General features: G+C 38.5%; 1 protein-coding gene across 10 annotated transcripts in view; it reads left to right on the plus strand.

Annotated features, from left to right (window-relative positions):
- The window catches only part of SGK3 (serum/glucocorticoid regulated kinase family member 3), a 111,216-nt gene that overhangs the window by 59,177 nt on the left and 33,783 nt on the right, over positions 1-18,256 (plus strand). For 4 of the 10 annotated variants that reach the window (XM_061172156.1, XM_061172159.1, XM_061172158.1 and 1 more), the window contains exons 2-5: positions 2,657-2,755; positions 7,398-7,481; positions 10,418-10,490; positions 15,776-15,851. In XM_061172156.1, coding sequence (XP_061028139.1) covers positions 2,678-2,755; positions 7,398-7,481; positions 10,418-10,490; positions 15,776-15,851 — 311 coding nt within the window. In that variant the 5' untranslated portion in view covers positions 2,657-2,677. Of the gene's footprint in view, positions 1-1,144; positions 1,201-2,652; positions 2,756-7,397; positions 7,482-10,417; positions 10,491-15,775; positions 15,852-18,256 lie in introns of those variants that run through there. The other 6 variants (XM_061172161.1, XM_061172162.1, XM_061172157.1 and 3 more) reach the window with 5 other exon arrangements.

Here is an 18,256-nt window from a genome sequence, read left to right on the forward strand (position 1 = left end):
ATGTGGAGTTCAACATTCTTAGCCTCGTTTGTATCTGCCCGAGTGCCTGCATCCATGATTTAGGATCATTTGACTTTGCAGGGTTGCATGTTTAATTGGTTCTGCAGCCCTTATCATCAGACTGTGGCTTGATCCTTAGTCCTATCAGATTAGCAGCTATTAGAAAAAAAGGACTCCTTTATAACAGCCATAGATTTTCCACTCATCTGTTTGGGAATTCATAACTTTCAATTTGTTTGCTTTGTGCACATTCTCAAAGACAATCAGAAGCAGCTGCAGCCCATGTCACAGTCTTTGAAATCAACATTTTCATCATCGACTTGGACTTACAGCACCTTGCTCACCACCTATACTTCATCCTGTGATGGAATTTGAGTGATCTTGGTATCACTATGTGCCAGATTATCAGTTTCCCCTCCCCTCCCTCTATAGGAAGGTTATCAGGATGCATCAAACATGCATCCCATTTTTGAGGGTCTGTTTCCTGGGGTCATTCTTGGTAGCAGTTACTGCATCAGTCGTGACACACTTGAGTAATTGAAGGGACTCGAACAAAGGGACTATTTACTAAGTTGTTGTGGGCAGAGGTGACAGAAGCAGCAGCAGCAGGGCGTGGTGAAGCACCCCTTCTAACAGTGTTTGGAAGCCGTACTACTCCCAGGCCTTTAACTGTAGCTGTGGGACAGGGGTCGCCTGATGGGGACTGTGGCCTTGGGAGGAGAAACCGCTGCCTGTTAGAAAGGGAGGAAGAGGACTAAATACCTTCTCTTACCCTTCCATCTCCTGCTAGTGCCTCGCGTTGGATGAACCCAACCAGAAGCCAGAGGGCAAGGGCAGGAGGCAGGCTGCCTCAGTGTGAGGTCCACAGAGGCCCGCCTTCTGGGCCGTGGTGGGTGGAGAAGAGTGGTGTTGGATCTGGAAGGGCAAATGGGCACCATTTAGCACTCTTGCCAGACTGGTATTTCTGGCCCAGATTTGAGTGTGCCCCTTGAGTGCTGGGCTCTACACTTAACCACCTGCTGTCCACGTAGGCTGAGATGTCCCCTGGGCACCTTGTGTGGACAACTTATCCTTCCCCCCCAGGTCTTTCTCCCTCGTCTATTCCTGATGCCACTTAATGTCACATCTTAATGTCCGTTCCATAGGGAAGGCCTGAGGCGTGATGTTCTCCTTTAGTTCTGCTCCTCTGGACCACGCACGGTAAGGCACAGTAGGCTTTCAAGCGTGTACGTAAATATAGTACCAGCAGGCCCTACCACCCCCTGGATCCCACATTCTCAAGGGACGGGTGTGGATAGTGTAGCAGCATAGCCTTCACCCTCTCATCACGTCTGCTGCGGATGGAGCAGGATGCGCCGATGTGGGTCCTGGGGCTCCTGGGCAGGGCTCATCTGCCTTTGCAGAGCTGTGGGTTCCACTTGCTCTGATTGTTTAGCAGAAGAGCACTGTGCCTGGAGGACAAGGCTCTTGTCAAGATGGTGCCCTGGTCTAGTGGAGGGGCGGGGAGCTGCTCTTGTGGGGTTTTAGGGTACTCTAACTTGTAACAGATGCTGCACCCTAAGCTTAGGAGGGGACCATGTTTTCTAACAACTGATTTAACTGCATATAAATCCTTCCTGACTGCATTTCCAGTGGCAAATCCAACAAAGTAGGCTTTGAATCATCTCAAAGGAACCACCTTTGTAATCAGTTAAATTTCGTTATACCTGATTATTCGATGTCTGCTGATAGATATTTGAAATCATTACTTGAATATAATTTATTTGCAACTATTAGATCATAGTGACTTCCTGAAATTAATCACCGAGGGAACCTGGCAGACTAACCCTTTAAAAGGTATTATTTGGTGTCAGTGGAGACTGTGGGCTGCTGTGTGTAGCAAAGGTGACATCAGTGTGACATCTTGAGCCCTTTGTCCATGGGTGGTATGATAATATTAGCATAATTGGATTTGTTTTGTATGAAGATCTACTGTAATATCTCTGACCAGGGGTCCAGTGCATAAGAATTATCCATAGTTGTTAAAATGCAGCCTAGCACAGTGGGTAAGAGTCAGGACCCTGGAGCCAGACAGCCTGGGTTCAAATCATTTAACCTGTCTGTGTGACAGTTGCCTCATTTGTAAAATGGGGGGTAAATAATTAGCTTACCATACAGGTTCCTAATCTGAAGCAAACTTCACCTGTTCATCTTGATGCTAAAAGCTTGAAAACCATCCTTTGAAAAACGCTGCTCTTAAATCCATCAAACTAGAGTCCTTTTAGTTGAGAGTTAGCCCTTGGTCCATATGAGCCGTGGTATATAAACTCCCGGAGTTTCTTAGTAGAAAAGAAGGTAGATGGGACGTAAATGATTGTGACTTAGCTATTGACAGGGACATAACAGAAACTGTGTTTCTCACCTGGGCTGAGACTTATGATCAAAAGTAAATTCCTGCCAGAATAAGCATAAAATGGGTTCTGTGAGCAAGGAATGGCAAATCACGGTATTTTAAAATCGTTTTGCTAATTTTTTTTTTTTTTTTTTCTGTTGGTTAAGGTTGCATGATGGAATTTGAACATTACCTCAAGAGGTTTTATGTTTTGGATTAGCTAATTGTGTTTGTCCTCTGCTGACTATTTCTTCGGACTCACTTTTTGGTGTCCTTTTGAGGCAGTAAACTCAAAGGGATTATACCATGGACTACAAGGAAAGCTGTCCAAGTGTAAGCATTCCCAGCTCTGATGAACACAGAGAGAAAAAGAAGAGGTTTACTGTAAGTATGTAATGTAAAGCATATGGAACAAAATGGAACATAGAGAATATTTCCAATTCTGCTGTTCTTCCTTAACCTAGAATGGCCTCTCCAGACTTTGCAGATTTTACTTATCTTTCAAATGATATATCCTCCACAGTCTTCTCTGTGTACTATAATGGAATACAATTTCCTTTTTTAGTGCAGAGTTTTGCCTGTTTACCTCTCCCTTTGGAGAAACTTGTGAAACTGTCTGATAGACCATCTCACCAGAAAATGTGCATACATGTGGTTCTGTGACACATCACATCTTGGGGTCAATGGACTCCAGAAGTCATTGATCCCATGTGAAGAACCACTGTCTTGAAATTTCCACAGTATCTTTCTTAAGACATTTGTCATTTTCTATCTCCATTTTAAAAATATTTAATTTTTTAAATGAGTATTCTATCTCCTTTTTTCACCATAAAGGTAAAGTCCATTTCTAATTTTACTTTTTATCACCATGGTATCTACTGTAGGACTTTATAAAGAATAAGCACAATGAATATTTGGCTGAGTCAGTGTATCAGTGACCGCTATTTGGAGAATAGTCACTTTTCTAATTAGTGTAATGAAATGTATTGTATTTAGTTCCAGTAGTCTCGTTAGTATATACAGAGATCTGCTGTCCTCCTCTCCCTGAAAAAAATGTCATTTATCGTGTCTGTAACTGATCTGGCCTTCCTTGTAAGGCCCCACCCACTGAGCAGTGTGAAGAAATTCATTTAACCCAATTCTGTTCAACAGTTTGAGCTAAAATTTAAGCAGTTCTTTTAAGTAAAAATGCCCAGGCTGTCTTCATTGTGCTCTCTTTCTCTTATTTGAACACACACTCCTTCTCCAACTTGGCATCATGGTTTGTGGCAGGAGAGGTGTCCCCTTTCACAGTGTTTGTTCAGTTGATGACTGACCTCATGGTAGTCTGGTGAAGGCTTGGCATTCTTGTCATCGTCTAGATCTTTACCATTCCAGGTGTAGAGTGACTGGTCTGGCAAACATCCAGCTGTGGTTGACCTGCCAGCCCTGGGCATTTTGTTGGCAGCCACTGCTGGCATCTGCAGTTGATGAACTGATTTGTGATCTGTCCTTTGTTGGCTTGACAAGGGTCGTGGTGACGGACTGCTGACTCAGCTTCCCCTTGGCTCGTGATGGCTGTAGACCCCACTGAGGCTCTGCGTGCCCTCCACCTTCTCCTGACTCAGGTGGTCTACCCTGGCCTCTGACCAGGGGGTCACCCGGCCCCTGCCAGCTGAGTGCCATGACAAGTGACTTTCAGCTCAGGTCCATGTCACATGGGAGTTGAGGAAAGCTGAGGAGTTAAACTAAACCCTTGGACCACCCCACTCTGCCTTCTTAACTAGGTGGGGTGGGGCCCCCCAATGGTGGTTTTCTCCCAGAGCCTCAGACAAGGAGCTGGAAACAGCCCTTCTGTCTTCTGTTCTCTCTTCCTTAATAAGCATACCTCCACACCCTGCATAGAAGCCCAGAGCAGAGAGATTGCAGTGTGTGTCTGGCCATTTGCCTCTCCTCAGATGTTGCAGCAATATCTTCAGCATTTCTTCCATATTCGTATAAGCCAGTTTTAGAAACATATTGATGGTAAACAAGAGGTCGGTATACTTAGCATAAGATAGTGGAGTGTGTGAAGTTTTCCTTCCTTCCCTCTCCTTACTTTTTACGTTTGGACCATTCTCTCCTTCAAGGGCATTAGCTCCTGCCAAGTTTGATGGGAGTTCATACATAGCAAATACACGCGGTGGGGTATCTCAGGTGTCCTATTGTTTTTCGTGGTAGAGGTATTTCCATGTCTTCTGTGAAAAGGTCGAGGAGGCCTATAGCGTCACTCTTACCAGCTGTCCCCAGAGGTGTCCCCTGAGTTCTCCAAGGCTCTATCCAGATCACTTTGTTCACTTTCTTCCTTCAGATGCTCAGATGTTGCCGTGTTGTTAGAGAGGGTTTTTCTGACCACCCTATATAAAGTAACACCTTCACACTCTGCCCCTTTCACACTCTGTCCTGCTTGCCCTATTTAGTTTTTTAATAGCAGTTATCATCACCTGACATACTTTAGGTTTATTTATGTGTGCTTTCCCTGAATTTGTTCTTTGAAGCAAGAATTTCCCTCACTATTGTTTCACCAATACCTAGAACAGAGATGGACGTTCAGTAAGTATTTGTTGAATTGAAGTTGAATGAAAAGTAGGATTAAGTTCACATGTTAGTTGCTGATCACTGCAGTACAGTCCCCAGTCCTCAGGAAACTTGGTTCTACTCAACACAGATAGACCCGACCCCACCCAGCACAGACTCTGTCCAGCTTCAGCATGTCTGTGTACTATTGGGGAACAAAAATAGACACTGTGTTAACTATTCAGTAATATTTTTATACTCTAGTTTTCGTGTGTCTTTTAAACGACTTTACAGAGAAATGCACTGTGTTCTAGGATGTCATGACTTAAACCAAGGCTAAATTATACTTTCATTTATCCACTCAACAAATTGTCCTTGAGTTTCTGTCTTATGCCAGGCTGTTCTAGGCACTGGGAATACAGTGGGTAGCAAGAATGATATAGCCCTTGCTCTCAAAGAACTTACATTCTAGTGGGGCAAGACAGGCAATAAGGAAATATTTTTTTAAAAACTTAATAAGATTTATTGTACTGTTATTATTGTACTGTTTCTGTGAAATCTTGTGCATTTTTTGCAAATGAGAGTTTTTTAAAATTTGAAGAGGTTTTGTTTTTGCCTATTGGTATTTTATTAGAACTTAATAAGCCCTTGTTCATAAATCATCCTGCTAATTAATAACTTCACAGGGCTTTATCTTAGCTCCTGTAAATAGAGTTGCAGCAGAGCTACTTCGGCCTGGAACTAGGTTTGGGTTCTCATCTTAGCTGTACTTGAGTATCTATGGGAAGCCACCTTATCCCACTGGGAAGTCAGCACAAACAGTGCTGTTTGTTCAAGAAGCTTGTAATCAAATAAACCTAAGTCTCTGATCCTTTGGTAGCAGGCCTGCTTCCAGGCCTATCTGATCCTGAATGCTGTAGGAGATAAATCTGTAGTCTCCTCCTAAAAACATGGCTCAACTTTTGTCAGCAGCCGGACTAGGTTCTTTTTCCTCTACTTCTGCACTCTCTCCCATGGGAGCAGTGTCATAAACGATTCTGATATCTTACACCCAGTAGCTTCCTTTAGGACAACTTGATGTCCTCTTAGTTAACACCAGGAAATCCTCTTACCCCTGTAGCTCACGTAGGGTGCCTGGATGCTCTTCTTCTCTCTGCTTAAGTGATTCATCACTTATCCAGGGAACTGATAAAATGACTTTGCTTCACTTTCCGGGTGAGACCTGATCCCTTTCTCACAGGGGGGTATGGCTTTACGTTCTGGGGCCCCTCTTACTAGGGACCTGTTAATGTGACCATATCTTCAACAATACTGCAGAATTCCTACATTATAATCATATGCAGTATCAGGGAGATCTTTTTTCACAGTATTATCTAACTATGAACTGGTGAGTGTAGCTTTCCAGACTTTTGTGGGAAAGGATAGTTTATACATTTTTGTATGCCCATCTTCTAAAATAAACCTGTTTTACTCTGTTATCTAACAGACTATGGACAGTTGTATTGTAAATATCTCTTTCCCCTCATCTTCACTGTAAAATAGTGAGATTGATAACCCAAACCATACATCAGTGAACCTTTCCACATATACCTGGATACTTCTTATTTTTCTCTTTAGAAATGATAAAAGATCTTTGGGGTTCCAAATTGTTTTCTGTACATTGGTATGTTGAATTATATTCTGAGAATATCTGTGGGATGAATTATGAGAGTTGATTCTGTATTACAACTGTTGATTTGTTACTTGTTCTAGTGCATGGAGGGTTAGAAGATTTAGATTTTAGTCTCACAAGTCTGTGAACTTGGGCAAGTTACTTAACTTTGGGGGGGCCATCATTTCCTCATCCGTAATGGGGGTTGTAATATTTATTCTGCTTACTTCATAGGGTTGTTGACTATGGTTATGTGAAATTATGTATGTGTGTATATATATATATATATATATATATATATATATGAAAATATTAAACACAGGTTAAGATGGTAGTAGGAAATCTGAGGATAAATTCTTAGTTTGAAAAATACTATGTAAAAGATGCCCTGAAAGGAGAACTAATAATTTAGTGTTTACTGTGTTCCAGTCATTCCTTTTGAAAATACTTTATCATTTTGTGGTAATGGTTACTGCTGGGGAAGAAGGGAGCAGAATGGCATCCGTTGAAACTATAATGTTTTATTCTTGGGGAATAAAATCTGAAACAAGAATGGCCAAATGTTAGAATTCAGAGTATCTAAATAATGAGTACATGGGTATTCATTGTGTTATTCTCTGAAAACTATGGAAATATTTAATAACATTTTAAAAATAAAACACTTTTCAACAAGATAAAATGTTTCATTTGGTATACTTCTGTATCTTGGAGAATCATGTATAAATAGTAATGTCTAATATCAGTTTCATGAGTATGAAAACAGGTTATTTGCATATGTAGATAGCTAATGGGGTTTTTTTTGTGATCAAATTTTATTTTGTTATTTTTTTATTTCCACAGGTTTATAAAGTTCTGGTTTCAGTGGGCAGGAGTGAGTGGTTTGTCTTCAGAAGATATGCGGAGTTTGATAAGCTTTACAACACTGTAAGTAACAGTCAGTCTACAAGATTTTTATTTAAAACAAAACACCTGAGAAAACTGGAAAATGAGATTTATTTGATAATTAAATAATACTTATATATATCAGATAAGCAGAAAAGGGTAAGAGGTTCTTCAAAACATCCTAACTTTGGAATTCTTACCAAAAAGGGTAGAGAGAGGACTGTTGAGAAGTTCCAGATAAACTATTGAAGATATGAAAACTAAATGTACAGCTTAAAATACATTTCAATGTCATAGGAGATTAGAAATAAATCCTTTCTACCTACCTTTCTAATAATTGTTAATCATCATGCTATTTGTGGTTGAATTGCCCAACTATAAGCTTTAGGTCTGAAAGTCTGTCATAAGCCTACCTACCTTCCATGGTTTCATTCTCTGTTAGAAATTAGTCTAAGGTTCCAGATTTTAAGTAGCTAACACAGCTGAAATGAATATTGACTTTCAAAAGCCTGACAGTTATCTGAGAGATCATTAGTTATTTAAATAACTAAAACCTGTTTTATGTATTCATAGTTCAGATATTATTTTTCATCCAGTGTTTACAGTTACAGTTTCTACCATGGTCATTGTAACACATCAGGCCAGATCTTACACAGGGACCAGTATTTGTGGAGAGCATTGCCTTTAAGGTTATGCATACGTAGGAGGCCAGAGGACACTGCCTGTGTTGATCATTAGAGACCCCAGGTTATTGAGACAGCTCTGGGTTCCAAGCTTTGCTTCAGTTAAGAAAAAAAGCACTTGGGCGTCAAATCACAAATTTAAATTTCTTCTGCTCTAACAATAAATAGAAATCTCCTCATGTTGTTATTTTAAAAATGGTGGATTATTAGGCATCCTCCAGAAAAAACTGTTTCATATTTTAAAAGTTAACTTTTTCAGTTTTCTTATCCCTGTCTCTTGATTTTAAAAATAGTGTTAGATGGATATATGTCTATGGGTTATCATTTGTAAAATATTTTAAATATGGGGGAATGTAAGCATATCTCAATTAAGAGGTAAATTACTTCCTAAATGGGCCAGAATGAATCAAATGTTGTCTAGCTGCACAACTTCCTGTGTTTCCTTAAGTCATGAAAGTTAGGTGTTAATATTTGAGTACCTTTAATTATAAAGGTAAAGTCGGAAAGTTTATTTGGGGCACTCCTCCCACATGATCACTTTAATTCTCTTTCCATCAAGCAACCCATGTTAAGCTTTTTGCGGAAAATTCTCCCTAATGTTAGTTGAGTCTTTACCATCCATCTCCCTCATATTTCCTGTATTTCTCTTCCTTTTTTCATCTTTTTCTTATTTTCCCATTTTCTATGTCTTCCTCTCTTTTTATATAACTCCTTCCAATTCTGCCTTTTGTGGTGGGGAGCTAAGAAAAAAACAGGGGAATGGTATCAGTTGTGTTCTTTGAAACTACAGAAGTGAAGTTAAACCTGGACTGGATTTCTCCAAGTTTGAAAACACAAATTCTTTCCCTATGCTCCTTTTAGAATAAAGAAAAGAGAAAAAGTGAAATTTCCAATCTGTAAAATGTTAACTGTCAGTTTAAATGTGTATTTATGACTGTAGTTTACATTTGGAAGCTTTTTATTAAAAGCTTGTTGAACACATACAGAAGTAGAGAGACTAGTATAGAGAAAATAATGTAATGTGCCATCCATCTCCAGCAATTACCATACACGGCCATACTTGTTTCATCTCTATCCCTAGCCAGCCCACTGTAATTATGAAGCAAATTTCAGACATCGTGTCTTTCCATTTGTAAATATTTCTGTATATATCTTTAAAAAGATAAAGATTCTTTAAAACATATACATACAATATCATTATCACATCTAAAAATAATTAACAATAATGCCTTAATGTCAAATACTTAATGTCATATAAACTGGTGATAAGTCTATGAAGTGTCTTTTTTTTTAACAAATTGTTATAAGTTTATTTTTTTGTTTAACTTTTTAAAAAAATTTTTATTGAAATATAGTTGATTTTATGACGTGTCTTTTAATCACTAAGTTTTCCCCTCCACCTCTCTTTCCTTTTTTTTTTTACAATTTTTTGTTGAAAGAAACAGGGTCATTTGTCTACAGATTTTTCAGTCTGAATTTTGCTGATAGCATGCTCATGGTGTAGAGTGATTAATACATTCTCCTATTTGTATTTCCTGTCAGTGGAGGTATATATATAGTGTGTGTGTGTTTGTGTATACATAGTGTATGATTGGTTGTTGTTTCTAAAACATCTAAATTTACTAGAGGAATGCAAGGATTGGTGAGACTGTGTAGGTGTGGTTTTTTGACATCAAGCTTACAGTAGAAATAAGCATTTACCCATTTTTATGGCTTTACTGCCCCAAATTTAATTTCTTCAGGACGAAGTTGTTCTTTCTCTGGGGATAAGCAAATCTGAGAAACAAATATTAATAGGAGGAAGGCTAGAGCAGAGGGTATTGAAAGCAGAATTCATCAGCTTTCTCAGAAAACAGTTGTCAGTGTGTTCACTTAGGGAGAACACAAACACATCTCCTGAGGTAACAAAACGGTGAGTAACGTATTCAAAACCTGTACTCCAGGTTCTAGTCTAAGCACTTAACATAAATGATTTTCCTTAAGCCTCACAACGAATCACTAAGGTAAGTGCGAAGATTATCCCCATTTTCCAACAAGAAAACTGAAGCGCAGAGATGTTAAGTAACTTATTCCAGGTCACAAAGATACTAAGTGTTTTTTTGGGACAAAATGGGATTAGTCAGACTAATGATATTTTATTGGTATAATTTAATATTGTACATTTGATCATGATATACTTAAAGGTATGTCTTATGGTGGATTTTTTGGAAAATCTGATTGTATTCTGTTTTGGTACATGTATAACTGGAAGACCTATAAAATTAAGTTCATATAATGTTATGTTTTCAATTCTAGTTAAGGAAACAATTTCCTGCTATGGCCCTGAAGATTCCTGCCAAGAGAATATTTGGTGATAATTTTGATCCAGGTAAGCAATAACTTCATAGACCAGCCATAAGTGATGGTTGAAGTTTGAAAAAGTAGTTAACATATTCATTGCACTGTATAGTAGTATAACTTCACAAAGCTAATGGATCTCATGCTGTATGAAAATAATGCCTCAGCAAGGTGCTTACTGTGTACCAGCCATTGTTTTTAAACACTTTATATGTTTTAATTCATTCAGTCCTCACAACAACCCTTTGAGGTGGGTATTATTATCATCACTCTTTTATAGGTAAGGAAACTGAGGCACAGGTTGAATGATTTGCCCAGGGTCGCATATAGCTAGTAAAAGTCAGATTTGGAAGTTAAATTCAAGCAGTGTGGCTTCAGATAAATCTATTGATTATTAAGGATAATGTGCAGTACTTTTCTAACCATGAAACATTTACTAAATATGTACTCTGTACACGGCACCCTGCAGGCCTCTGAATGGTATACCAAGAAAATGTCCTATTGTTCACCCTTGGGGAGCCTAATGACACATAGGATCTCAGAAATCTGGAGGCTGTATATATGTCTGAAGCCTCAACTTCAAACTTTTTTTTTTTACTAGAATCTAAAAGAAATTAACCCAGTACACAAATGGCGACCTATAGAGAGATAGAAGTCTCTATCCACCAGAAATTCTATGCGTAAAGTCATCTGTTTATGCCACAGGTGGATCCTGACATGCTATCGAGTTTCCTCCCTCCCCGCCATCTTACCTCCTCAACTAATTTGCTTGTAACCTTGTAACCCATCAGACCTGTGATTCCTTACGTAGGAGCTCTCAAATGGCTTATCTTGCTTCCTCTCTACAACCTAACCTTATACCATTCCTTTTCCTCCCAGACCTTTTCACTGTACCTTGTGCAGTTCTGCCCACGATGAACAAACTCCTTTATCCTCTGTCTTCTTATTTCTTTCACATTCTTGCTTTAATTAAAACTGAGTTTTCCCCCCAGGCTGCTGGAATCCCCTGTAACCCTCTCAGCTGGAGACTCTTTATTCTTTTACACTTTCTGAACCTCAGGATTGGAGAGGGTTCTCGTTTCCCCTATTCTTTTTCACTTCCCCTATTTTATGCAGATTTTTTTTCTCTTGGGAGAATTTAGCACACTTTATTACTATTGCCAGTTTGTCTTATCGGGCTGTAGATTTTATGAAGGTAGATACTTTATCTTTTATATTTAATTATAGTGCCTAGTAAATATTAGATTCTCAATAAATGTTACTTGAATACATGAATCCATTAATAAAGAGAAGATTGAGTTGGCACAGCAAAGCCAATTATACATTCCATGGATTGATTCTATAGGCCAGTGGCTTTTGTATTCTTGTTCTCTTGTTTTGTTTTTAGCTGTAGAACACTTTTTTCCTAGTGAAGTCTGATGCAGAAAAATGTAATGTGTAGAACAAATAAAAACGGAGCTGCTTTGTTGGTGTAGCAGTGAAGTATGTCTGTGGAGCATAGGTTGAAAAACATCGTGGAGGGCTACATGGGGATCTTAGAGATATTTGAGCGAAGTGGCGACATGATGTGAAGCCAGCAGTGTATAATGTATAGTAGGCACAGCAGAGGGAAGACAAGATAGAGACTGGGAGGCTGGTTAAGGGAATATTCCAGTAGTCCTCAAATTAGGTGATGAGAGCTGCGACTCAGGTGGAAATGGGGCTAAAAATTGAGCCACGTGTAGGAAATCTTTTAATGAAAAACCTGTAAGGAATCTTGGTGATTGCTTAGGTAAAGGAGACATATAGAGAAGAGAATCAGAGATAACTGAAGTGTCAGGCCTGGGTGAATGAGAGAATTAATTAATTTGAAGTGACAGAAACACATTTAAGAGGACTCAAACTACATGTTAGTGATTAACATGAGGCTTGAACTTGGTTTAGAGTTCTGTGGAGCCCTTAGTTTAACCCTAAAGTCAGAATCATTTTATCCAGGGAAGAAGGCAAAGAGATAAAGACCTGCAACATTGCTACTTCATGGTTAAAGGCAAAATACCAGACAGTGCCCTGTGGTATTTATGTTTGGTAGATTAATTATTTGATACTAAAAATTGATTTTTATTGAAGAACATTTTGAAATCAATCCTGAGCATGTTGTATATGACTTGGCAACAGCGAAGTAGACTATATGTCATAGATTTTTGGAAAGCCTTTCATTGGGGATATCAAATCTAAGTCATACTCAACAAACCAAAGATTGGTAGGATGTTCATTTTATTAGGCTTTGGCTAAACAGACATTCTCATATTTTGCTGGTGGGAATACAAAGTCGTACAAACCTTCTGAAATTTGGTAATATTTAGCAAAACTATATATGCATTTCCCTTTGACCAAGAAATCACATTTCTAGGGATCTATTCTAAAGATAAACTGCATCGGAAATGATATATGTATGTATGTACAAGACTGTTTATTGTGATGCTGTTTTTCATAGCAAAAACTGGAAACAACTGAAATATCCTTCCAGTATTGGAATACGGTACAGCTGTAAAAAGGAACAAAAAAGCTCATTGTGCATTACTGTGGAGTGATCTCCAGAATACCTGGTTAAGTGGAAAAAACAAGGTGTGGATGTGGACAGTGTATATTTTTTGTGTAGGAAAGGATGTGAAGATTCAAAAGGAAATAATGGAAGAATAAACCAAAAACTAAAAACTGATGACTTTAAGGAGGGAGAGGCCAACTGGAGACAACAGAGGTGGATGTTAGACCTCCCTGGATGAATCTTGTGCACAGCTTTGCATATTCTAAACAATTTAAAAACCAAAACAAATGCAACAATATTGAAGTTTCTAGCAATTGAAAATAAACAAGGAAAAAATATAACTATTCTGATTGGTGGTGAAACACATGGAGAATAATTACTTTAAATGACTTTATGACATGGAAACTCAGCTTTATATTCCTCATGGCAAAAAAAAAAGTGTACAAAGAAATTTTATCCTGCATTCAATAGTCTCATTGATAATAGAGAGTTATTTTGTAATTATGTTAATGTCATGAAAACCAAAATTTTAAGCAGAAGAGGAAAGAGATACAAATATAAAATCAAAGATTTTAAGTAAAAAATCCTGTAATTTTAAACTTGGGAATACAGTATGAAATCATGATTTATTTTTCTCTTTCTAAAACAATACATATTTCCCAGCGCTCTCCACTGGAAATGCCTGAAAACAATAACAAATAAGTAGCAGCAAACACCCTTAGCATCCAGGTTGTAATCTCTAAATACCATTTCCCACTTAAAGGAACCAGAGTTCCATGGAAAAGTGGCAATTCCAGGTGCTGGGCAAGAAATATACAAGATGGTCCTAGGACTTCTTGCCTGAAAGCAAAGAAGCTATACAAGAATACTGAGGTTTTATCAAAAGGACACAGGAGCCCAATTGATGGGGCTTTCACTGGCCAAAGATGGGACAGTTAGAGCATGAAGAAAGAAATTGTCCTTTTAATTTAACCTCGTGTTTGACAGCTACCATGTAGAGTTTTTCCATACATCTTTCTGAGTTCTTATGCTGCAGCTTCTAAGTCCATGCATGTCATTTTCTTTTCTTTTTTTTTTTTTCCACTTTATGTTGGCGGTTACCAACCTCTGTAAGATAAGTTTTACATACTTGAGGCAGATTTTAAGGGTTATTTCTGCCTATACATTGATTGATTGATTGATTGATTGATTGATTGCTGGCTGGCTGTGTTGGGTCTTCGTTTCTGTGCGAGGGCTTTCTCTAGTTGCGGCAAGCAGGGGCCACTCTTCATCGCGGTGCGTGGGCCTCTCACTATCGCGGCCTCTCTTGTTGCGGAGCACAGGCTCCAGACGCGCAGGCTCAGTAATTGTGGCTCACGGGCCTAGTTGCTCCCCGGCATGTGGGATCTTCCCAGACCAGGGCTCGAACCCGTGTCCCCTGCATTGGCAGGCAGATTCTCAACCACTGCGCCACCAGGGAAGCCCCTCTGCCTATACTTTTCAAAGTTAAAATTTCATTTTGATTTTAAGGATCTTTCTGTAGAGTACACACAGAATTAGCTATACTTCTATATTCTAAATAGTTTAATATCAAACCTTTTGCTGATATGATCTTGCAATCAATATATAAATTACGCTTTTTGGTAGTTTTAAAAACAAAACAAGATTATCTTTACTACTGAAAAATAAAATTACAAAGTAACAAAACAATTGAGTTAAATAAGGGATGGGGCATATGAAATTTGGAGACTGTGAATGCTAGAATGTGTAATCATTTGCTTGGTATTTTTTTTATTCATTCACAAACATCAGTTAAGTACCTTCCAAGACACTGTGTTAAGGGCTAAAGTTACAAAAAAAATTTTAAAGGCATGATGCTAGCCTTCAATGACTCACATAGAAAATCACTTTTATTTCTCAATTTTAACTTCTGCTATTTGAAGAGAAATCGATTTATACAAAATAAAAACCTATTTTTAGCAGCAGAGTTTTGGTAATACTCAACCAGTTAATCACCATTTCCAGTTGCAAGGATTTCAGTATTTCTTGGTTTCGTTTGTTTTTGTTTTTAAGTTAGCATGATTTTTCAGCCACCAGTGTCATAGTGTTAATTCTTATTCATTACCTGGTAGTACACGAGGAGTTGGACAAAGCAAAGTGTCTCCAAGTTTTGTAGTGAGTCTGTTTAGAACCTAAAATAGGCATTTTTTTGGAGCATTTTCTTTTGGGGAATATGTTACCTGCTTTATTTTTTTTTTTATTTACTTTTAATAAATGTATTTATTTATTTTTGGCTACATTGGGTCTTCGTTGCTGCGTGCGTAGTTGTGGTGAGCCGGGGCGACTCTTTATTGCGGTTCACGGGCTTCTCATTGCGGTGTCTTCTCTTGTTGCGGAGCATGGGCTCTATGTGCACAGGCTTCAGTAGCTGTGGCACACGGGCTCAGTAGTTGTGGCTCGCGGGCTCTAGAATGTAGGCTCAGTAGTTGAGACGCACGGGCTTAGTTGCCCCGTGGCATGTGGGATCTTCCCGGACCAGGGCTCGAACCCATGTCCCCTGCATTGGCAGGAGGATTCGTAACCACTGCGCCACCAGGGAAGTCCTACCTGCTTTATTTTAATTTTATAATCATTGTATTTATAGATTTAAAAAATATATATTTGTAAGTATTCCTTATTGTATATCAAGAAACATGAATTAAATAACTTCTTAATCAAAATTCACTATCTTGTGCTTGTCTATTCTTGTATAACTATTTTTGATAATTACAGTCTGATATAAATAATCATAATAGTATTGTCTCTCTTAACAGATTTTATTAAACAGAGAAGAGCGGGACTGAATGAATTCATTCAGAACTTAGTTAGGCATCCAGAACTTTACAACCAGTAAGTAATTTTCATTGTGTTCTAAGGAGGCACTGAAATCCAACCTAAGACTATTGAATAAGCTACTGATACAGGTTTTATACGTTCTGTGGAATATTATTGTGCTGTATATTTTTGTGAAATCTTCCTCAAGAATTTTTCCTCTGGTATTCTTAATCTTCTTTTCTCTCCATCAACTCAAGGCCCTAGTTATTTTCTTTCTTCCTATTGTATTTGTTTTGTAGATTAAGCTTGAAAGGAATTTGCACAGTTAAAACATTTTGCTAATTATTTGATGTTATATTTATTCGTGCATTGAGAAAGCATTTCATATGTACCTCTGTGTGCACTGGGAATGAAAAGAGAAATGAGTGTTATCCTTACCTTCCAGAGGCATAGGCTTCCAGGTAAGTGGGAGAAACAGATGTAGAAACAAGCAATTAAAGCAAAGAAAGTTTTATGATAAAAATCTGGAAGACAACAGAGAAAAACGTGGCCAACTCTTCCTGGGGTGGGTGGGTGTCAAGGAAGGCTTCTTGGAACTTAAAGGATGTGCAGTCTTTCAAGAAAAAAGCTAGGGAGAGCATTCCAGGCCAAGGGAGCAGTGCTTGTAACAGAGTCTACAAAGAGCCTGCCGTTGTTCAGGATGCTCACGTATTAACATTTCATGATGACTGGAACACATAGTAGGTTTACGGAAAGGAGATGAAGCTGAAGGAGTTGGCGAGGGCCAGGCACACTTGCTACCACATCTTGTGCGACCTGGGTCAGCGTTCTCTCGTCCCAGACAAGGCCTCCAGGCCTTCTCAGCACAACCTTCCAGGCAACCACTTAACATGAGGGCGCTTTCCCAGCCCTGTGTGTGTCTGGTAGGCCAGCAGCTCCTATGAAGGCAATAAGGAAGGGTGGGTCATATGAGAAATACCTAGGAACATACAGGTAGATCCATGGTTTGAGATGTATTTTCATTTTGAGTCTGGTAATTGGTTCATTGGTGTTCATTATGTTTATTGTGATTTGTTATGTGCATGTATGTTACTTATATTGTTTAGTATGTATAAAGTATTAACATTCTAAGAAGAATAAAGAGGACCAAGGAGAATATCTGGGGAGCGTTTCTGCAGCTCACCTGTCTGGGTAGATGTAAAGGCTGCCTGTGGACATTGATGCAGACATGACACCTTTTAACAGTCTTTTCAGAATCATAACACTGAAGGACTGTATTTTTAGCAATTGTCCTCAGAACGATTATTACCACTTTATAGTTCATTATAGTTTATAGAGGGCTTCTACCTTCTGAGCAGGTGCTCTGACCTTTTTTAACTTAATTTAATTTACTAAATTAGTAAAATACTGGAGCTGGACTTCCTCTGACCAAGGTCTTCTGCCCAGTGCTCTGGGTTTCATTTCCCCTGATGCTCACAGATAGGCCGAGGGTCACGGGGAGGTCCAGCACCTGCTGGAGCTCTGGGATTAGCCCCTGCATGGAGGAGCAGCCGACTTTCCACTCAGAGCCCCCAGCAGGTGGTGGAGGAGCACAGAATTGGGCAGGATCCTTGAACTCAGGGTTCCTATGTCTGGTGTGTTCCGTAGCAAAGAGCCTGTTATTACTTGGCTCTTTGTATAATTATTTTTTAAACATTATGTCTTTTCCCTAGGACAAATACTATGTTATCTTCAGCTTAGATCTACCCTTCTAATGTTTAACTCTTGTTATATGCACTTGAGGTTACTTCGAATTGGCATATTACTGGCTTGTTTGAAATTCGTACATTGAGAGCTTGAATTTGTCTCATTCTTTGACAGAGCCTCACATAGAATAAGTGTGGAATAAATGGCGGTGGTGTTTATTATTTCTCCTGGTATTTTGAACAGTGTTACTCAGAACCTCTGACAATATATGTTAAATTCTAAGTATTCATTTTGGATCTAGAAGTGTAGTATTATAAAGATGTTATATTTGGTATTGAAATTCAACTAAAACCAATTTGATTATTTTAACATCATACTATAAAATACACAATTTTTAAGTATACTACCCAATAGATTTTTACATACGTATACACCTTGTAACTACCACTATTCCGTTTAAGGTAGAGGACATTTTTCAGCACCCCAAGGTAAATAGCTGAGAGGTTTTTTTTTTTCAACTTAATGTTTAACTGACATTTTCTTTTTAATAAAAAGTGACGTTTCACATTTTCTGGATCTCATCTGTTAATGGAACTTTGTTAATTTTCACACTCTTCATTTGAACATCAAACTGTTTATAAAATAGTACAGATTTAAGAGAGTAAGAGGAGAAGCCGATCAGCAAGTGTATCTTGAACACCATCTATGTGTCTATTCTTATTATGTGTGGGATATGCACTTCAAAAATAGCTTTACTTCAATAGAGGAAAGGTTATTTTTAAGATAACTTATTA

The sequence above is a fragment of the Eubalaena glacialis genome, chromosome 17 (genome assembly GCF_028564815.1).
Source record: "Eubalaena glacialis isolate mEubGla1 chromosome 17, mEubGla1.1.hap2.+ XY, whole genome shotgun sequence".
In the NCBI taxonomy this organism is placed as follows: Eukaryota; Metazoa; Chordata; class Mammalia; order Artiodactyla; family Balaenidae; genus Eubalaena; species Eubalaena glacialis.